This window comes from Telopea speciosissima, unplaced genomic scaffold (genome assembly GCF_018873765.1).
Source record: "Telopea speciosissima isolate NSW1024214 ecotype Mountain lineage unplaced genomic scaffold, Tspe_v1 Tspe_v1.0035, whole genome shotgun sequence".
Taxonomy (NCBI): Eukaryota; Viridiplantae; Streptophyta; class Magnoliopsida; order Proteales; family Proteaceae; genus Telopea; species Telopea speciosissima.
The window spans coordinates 114,344-121,079 of record NW_025317371.1 but is presented as its reverse complement, the minus strand read 5'-3'; the positions used below and the strand labels follow the sequence as shown (position 1 = coordinate 121,079).

The 6,736-nt window shown below is 43.4% G+C and overlaps 2 protein-coding genes and 1 pseudogene across 2 annotated transcripts; 1 reads left to right on the top strand and 2 right to left on the bottom strand.

The window, feature by feature from the left end:
- Nucleotides 1-503, bottom strand: LOC122647363 (annotated as a pseudogene).
- Nucleotides 504-954: 451 nt separating this feature from the next.
- LOC122647367 lies at nt 955-1,464 on the bottom strand. Its single transcript, XM_043840789.1, has one exon. It carries the CDS (start codon nt 1,462-1,464, stop codon nt 955-957), a length of 510 nt encoding a protein of 169 aa, XP_043696724.1.
- A 2,516-nt stretch (nt 1,465-3,980) lies between these two features.
- On the top strand, nt 3,981-5,132 carry LOC122647366. The gene has a single exon (XM_043840788.1). It carries the CDS (start codon nt 3,981-3,983, stop codon nt 5,130-5,132), a length of 1,152 nt encoding a protein of 383 aa, XP_043696723.1.
- The last annotated feature ends 1,604 nt before the right edge of the window (nt 5,133-6,736 follow it).

The following is a 6,736-nucleotide window of genomic DNA, read 5'->3' as shown; positions in this document are numbered from 1 at the left end:
TTTTTTTTGAACAATGATGGTGATATCAGATTTTAAGCCCTCTCTCCCCTGATCCTCCGGGCCAACTGAATATCCTTAGGCATAATGGTGACTCTCTTAGCATGAATAGCACAGAGATTTGTGTCTTCAAACAATCCAACAAGATAAGCCTTTGCTACCTCCTGCAAAGCCGAAACGGCACTGGTTTGGAATCTCAGATCAGTCTTGAAGTCCTGGGTTATCTCACGGACAAGCCTCTGGAAAGGGAGCTTTCAGATCAAGCGATCTGTACTCTTTTGGTACTTCCTGATTTCTCTAAGCGCCATTGTTCCTGGCCTGAACCTGTGGGGTTTCTTCACTCCATCGGTTGCCGGAGCAGATTTTCGAGCGGCTATGGTCGCAAGCTGCTTGCTCGGAGCCTTGCCACCAGTGGACTTCCTCGCTGTTTGCTTGGTTCTCGCCATCTCCAAGAGGCTTAATTGAATTGCAAAGAAAACTTGGGTTTTGTAAATGTAGAAAAGCGAAAGAGATAGAAGAGCGTATAAGGGAATTGCAGAGAACGAAACAAGAGGAAGAGGGGAGCATATTTGAAAATGGAAGTTGCAGAGTGTTTTTTGTTTTTTGGTAGAAGTTGCAGGGATCGAAACAAAAGGAAGTTGTTTCGTTTTGTTTTTTTAATCTTTTTTCTTTTTAATCAAGTTGATAAATACAAAAGTCGTTTATATGTATTTGATAAAATAACTGAAAGATAACCGTATAGGAGATGTATCTACCATTACTTTATCTTTGGACGGTTCAGATTAAAATATTTTAATTTGACGATTACTAATAATCAGTGTAAAAGATTCTTCTTATACACGACCGTACATGAATTTTATAATAAAATATTATTTTCCATTCTACACCGAAAAAATAATTATACATTGATGTGGGGCTCGAAATATAATTATATTACTCACTCTCAATCTCTCTCTTCTAAGGAGAAGGGGAAGGTGACACTAATGAAACACAATGGTTCCAGACCTGTAATCCCCTTTGAGAAATTTCTTCTACATGGGATTCATTCTTATCGACCAATTCGATCACCTTCACTAAAGCCAAATGGCAATCTTTCCCCATTTCTACAACCTTGTGGCAGCAATATCCATCAAGTGGACTATTCTTATAAATGGCATCAACGATCGGTTGACCACATTTCTCAGGTATGACTTTCACGCAATTCTTCACATAATCATAAAAACCTGGTTGAGGTTCTGGTGGAATCTCTGTCTCAGCCTCCTCCGATACCGGTGCCGGTGCCGGTGCAACATATTCCTCTGGTACTTCATAATCATCTTCCGGTGATTCTGCAGGTTCACCAAACCCCTCCAATGTGTAATCTTCAATATCTTCATCAGATGGTGACGGCGCTTCTATGTCCCTAGACGCGAGAAGTACCGGAATAATACTTGCAAAGGTGAAGAAGAAGAAGAAGAAGAACACCATTCTTGCCATGTTGCTTGAACCTTAACTGATGTCCTTTCTTTCTTTTCCTTTTCCTCCGTTAGCTGATGGGAATGAAAGAGATTTGTGTTGTTCTTATATGGTTGGACTCAGAGAAGAAGATCTTTGCTTTTTGTAACGTTTTCATGGGTTTCTCTACGTTTGGTTCTTCTTGTAATGAGGTTTAATTAACAATAATAAATCGTTATTTATTATTGTTAATTAGTAATTAAGTACTAACAACTTAATTAACAAGTTAAGTCAGTTAAGGCTCCATTAAATTTGAGGGTATCACATGGGTCAGGCCAGATATAGCCCAGCTTTAGATTTAGCCAAAGAATTGGTCTAAGATCTGACCCAAGATTCAGTTTGGAGGTTTGGCAACCTTAGCCCAGCCCAAATTCCCAGAGCTTAGCATACCTCTATCAGCCTGGGTTTTGTTTCTGTATTCTCAAAATTTAAAATACTAAACCATTTATTGCACCTAAAAATTATTGAGAAAAAAAAAAAAAAAAAAGTATGTCAAACCATGTTAAGGAAAACCCGGCTCATTTCACCGTGCCCTTGCTTGGGACTTGGGAGCTTTCCAATACCTTTTGTAGTCTACCAAAAAACAATAAAAATGGCCAAATGTTCTCTTTGCCGGGGGTGCAGGCTGCGCCCAAACACATGGGAATGGACAAGATGATCATCCTGCCCCCTGAATGGCAGGAATACCCAGCCCATGTATCTGGGTGCAGGTAGGGGTGTAAATGAATAGCCAAAATCCGTTTCTGTATCCGTGTCCGTATCCGTTTAGCACTATCCAAATCCGTCCGAGAGCTAAACGGATGCGGATACGGATAGGCTATAGCTATCCGAAAAGCTATATTTATATGTAAACGGATAAAATATCCGATCCGTATCCGTGTCCATATCCGTTTAGCACTATCCGAATCCGTCCGATAGCTAATCGGATGCGGATGCGGATATAGCACTATCCGAGCCGAATCCGATCCGTTTACAGCCCTAGGTGCAGGATGCACTATGGCACAGAGAACATCAGCCCAAAAAATATATATTTTTTGTAGTTTTACTTGGACTGATGATTTGGCAAAAACTTCAAATCAATTGGGATAAAAATCCTCTCCAATTCTTAGATCGAGCAATATGGTGCAATTCAGAACGATACCTTTAGAGAGTGACCATGGTTTTAGTGCACGGTATCGGCAACCTGCAAAACTGATACAAAATCGATATGGTATCGGCCTGGATCGGCTGTATCGGACAACTTTGCCCCTGATTCTCCTTTAAAATACCGTTACAATATCGATACGGTATTGGTATCGATGAGTAACAAAACCAATACGTATACGGGTGATTCCTATACCGATACCTCAAACCATGAGAGTGACACATGGCATTTTTGAATCATGCGACTGATGTTAAAGAGACTCACAAAGCGCAAGTGAAACTCATATTACATCCGGATCTGAGGTTGACCCGTCCGATTTGAATCCCAAAACGATGATGACAAACACTCTATGTTGTTGTCCTTTCCTTCTCCGGGAAACCTTCATGGCCGTCCCACCCTCTTCTCCTTCCCTTCTTCTTCTTCTACTTTCTTCTAAAACCCCATCTAACTGAATCCATCACCATGCCTATTCCCATTTCTCATCTAACCCCTAACTTGCAAACCATCTCTTCTCCATTTTCCCCTATTCTTCTCCTTGCATTTGGGTTTTTAGGCAAAGGCAGGCAGCTTCCACAGGAAGAAGAGAACCAGGGATGGTCACTTCAGATGGACGGACTTCTGGTGAAGGTTGGTCATAACGAGTACGATGCGATGAACAAAGCAAAATAAAAAATGGGGGAAGGGAGCATGGTGCAGATCAGAAATGAACAAAACAACCATAAAAATAGAATAAAAGAAACAAGAAATAAAGCTATAAAGGAGTTTCAGGAGGAAGAATACCTGAAGAGATGGCTGGATTTTCGATTATCGGCGAGAGCTCACGATGACTCAGAGAGCAAAACAGAGACGAATCGAATAAGGGGATGGGAAAGTTACATTACAGATCCAAATAAAGGATTTCACTCCTTCAACCTTTGCTGGGTCAGGGTCGGGTACTTTACCAAACCCGTCTTCTTCTTCTTCTCCTTTACCCGACTGCCCCTGCTCCTCGCCCTTCATGGCTTCCAGGAAAATTTATCACCCCCCTTACACCTCTGTTTACCCTCTTGGCCGGTCTTACCGGCGTCGTCACCACAGCGAAACAAGGTCTCGCGCTGTTCTTTCTCGACTCCTAGAGTCGTCGATGCCCCTGCTCCCTCTTCCCTCATGATTCTAGGCATCATATGGAACTATCGAGGCCTGAATTCTGCCTCAAAACAAGCTGCAGTTTGCTCACGTATTCGCTCCTCCAAATCTTGCTTTTGTTGCCTTCTGGAAACTCATATCAAGGAACCTAACTCCAAAAAAATCCTCTCCTCCATTGCCCCTGGTTGGTCCATGCTCTCCAACTATTCCTCCCACCCCAATGGCAGAATTTGGCTCATTTGGGACCCATCCAAAATTTCCATCTCCCTTTCTTCCTCCTCTGCCCAGTTTCTGCACACTTCCTTCTCGGACTTCCAAAGCATTTTCACCTTTCTACTTCACAGTGGCTTATGCTCATAATTGTCCTGTTCTTAGGTCCTCTTTATGGACTGATCTCCGATCAATTGCCCATCTTACTGTGAACCATCCTTGGGGCTTGGGAGGAGACTTCAATGTCATCTGGTACAGCATAGAAAAGCAAGGTGGAGATCATGTGGATTCGGATGCTATGGACTCCTTTAGTGAGTGTATTGAGGATATTGGGGCAAATGACCTCAGTTGGACTGGTTTTCCTCTTACTTGGTCCAACAAAAGGGCAGGTCCCAATCGTATTGCTTGTAAATTGGATAGAGTTTTAGTCAATGAAGAGTGGCTGACCTCATTTCCTTCTTCCCATGCTTACTTTGATAATCCGGGTATCTCTGATCATTCTCCTATCTCCCTCACCATCAAACCCTTCTCTTCTTTTGGCCCTAAACCATTCAAGTACTTCAACATGTGGTCCTCTCACTTTACTTTTAAGCCACTGGTTCTTGAAGCTTGGAACAAACCTGTTTTTTCCTTCTCCAACCCCCTGCTTGCTTTCTCAAAAAGACTCAAGAATGTCAAGGCTGCTCTTAAGGCTTGGAACCTCAATACCTTTGGGAACATTAATTTGCAGGTGGCAAATTGCAAAGACAGGTTGGCCTCCATTCAGCTTCGGTTACATTCTGATTTGCACAATGGTTCCCTTGCTGTAGAAGAGAAAGAGATCTCCTCCGAGCTTGCTTCTGTGCTTGCAAGGGAAGAGAGTTTTATGAAGCAAAAGTCTAGAATCAAGTGGCTAGATCTGGGTGACTCGAATACTGCATACTTCCATCGCTCTGTGAAAGCTAGAGCCAATGCAAACTCTATTTCTCAGCTCTATCTCCCAGATGGCTCTCTTGTCACTAGAGTAAATGGCATCAAAGACCTGGCTGTCCAGCATTTTAAAGACTTGTTCTCTAGTCATCAGGTGGACCACTCTCCCATCCCTGATCACTTGCTCAACAAGTTTGTTGACCCTGAGCTGCATGCTTCCTTGTGTGCTATTCCTAAAGAAGAGGAAATGTAGCTGCTATCCACTCCCTCAAGGTGAATGTTGCCCTAGGCCCTAATGGTTTTAGCATGGGATTCTATATTGGTTGCTGGGATATCATCAAATCGGACCTCATTTCCGCCATTGAGAGTTTCTTCTTCAATCCTAGTCAGATCAAGAGTATCAACCACACTTACCTTTGCCTCATCCCAACAAAGGAAGGTGCTACTGCCATGAATGACTACATGCCTATTGCTCTTTGCAACCTGCTCTACAAGTTTATAGCCAAGATCCTAGCCAGAAGACTAAAGGGGATAGTGGACCTGCTAGTCAGTGACAACCAATCTGCTTTTATCCCTGGTAGAAATATTGCGGACAACATTCTTTTGTGCAATGACATTGTCAGAGGCTTTGACAGGAAAAACCATGCTTCTTCCATCCTTATGAAGATTGATATCCACAAGGCCTTTGACTCGCTCAGGTGGGATTTCATCGCTCAAGTTATGTACAAGATGGGGTTTCCTATGGTCTTTGTCAATTGGATCACCTCTTGCATCTCGACCCCAATGTTCTCGGTTCTGGTGAATGGCAGCCCTGCAGGCTACTTTGTTGCTTTGCTGGGTATCCGCCAAGGCTGCCCCCTCTCCCCCTACTTATTTACTTTGGCTTTGGAAGTCCTCTCCAGAGAAATCCAGATTAGCACTGATCAGATGCATATCTCTCCACTGGCCAAGTGCAAAGCTCTCAAGCTTACTCATTTGGCTTTCGCCGATGACTTGATGTTCTTGTCTAAGGCATCAATTGCCTCTCTTGAGTCTATCTTGCTATGTCTTCAGTACTTCCATGAGCTCTCTGGCCTTCACATCAATCCAGCCAAGTTCTTGCTATTCTTCACGGGGTTTCGGATCTTGAAAAATCAGCTTACTTGGAGAAATCAGGTTTTATTGAAGGCCATTTGCCTGTCAAATACTTGGGCCTCCCTTTGATCCCGGCTAGGCTTTCTGCTCATCATTGCACCCCTATGCTTGATCTTATTAGGAAGAGGCTACAGCTATGGAAGGGCAAGCTCCTCTCCTTCGCCGACAGATTGGTTCTCATAAAATCAGTTATGGAATCTTCTTACATTTATTGGTCAGGCATCTTTGGGCTTCCTCAATCTGTTATTAAGGCCATGGAGTTCCTCATGGCCTCTTTTCTTTGGAAGGGCAATGAATCAACTAGATTCCTGCATCCTATCAGTTGGGCAGCTGTGTGTCTCCCCAAAAAAGAAGGCGGCCTAGGCATTCGTAGAATAAAAGATGTGAACTCGACGGGTATCATCAAGCTCATTTGGAGGATTGCCTCAAAGTAGAAAAGTATCTGGGTAGACTGGTTATATTTAGGTCTTCTTCGCCAGGACTCTATCTGGACTGCTTTAGCCTCCTCCGATGCCTCTTGGGTCTGGCGTAAGATCCTTGCTAGCTGGCCCCTGGTCCTCCAAGCTATTCACTCTAGTATTGGTGATGGGCTCTCCTCCTACCTGTGGTTGGACAACTGGCATCCCAAAGGAATTCTCCTCCATTTGGTCTCTCTAAGAACCATCTATGCTTCAGGCTTCAACAGGCTATCCTTAGTGGCTGATATCAGTGATCAAGCTAGCT

What these genes read in the sequence shown, in the direction of transcription:
- LOC122647367 (XM_043840789.1), bottom strand. Translation starts at nt 1,464, where the DNA reads ATGGTGTTCTTCTTCTTCTTCTTCTTCACCTTTGCAAGTATTATTCCG.
- LOC122647366 (XM_043840788.1), top strand. Translation starts at nt 3,981, where the DNA reads ATGGCAGAATTTGGCTCATTTGGGACCCATCCAAAATTTCCATCTCCC.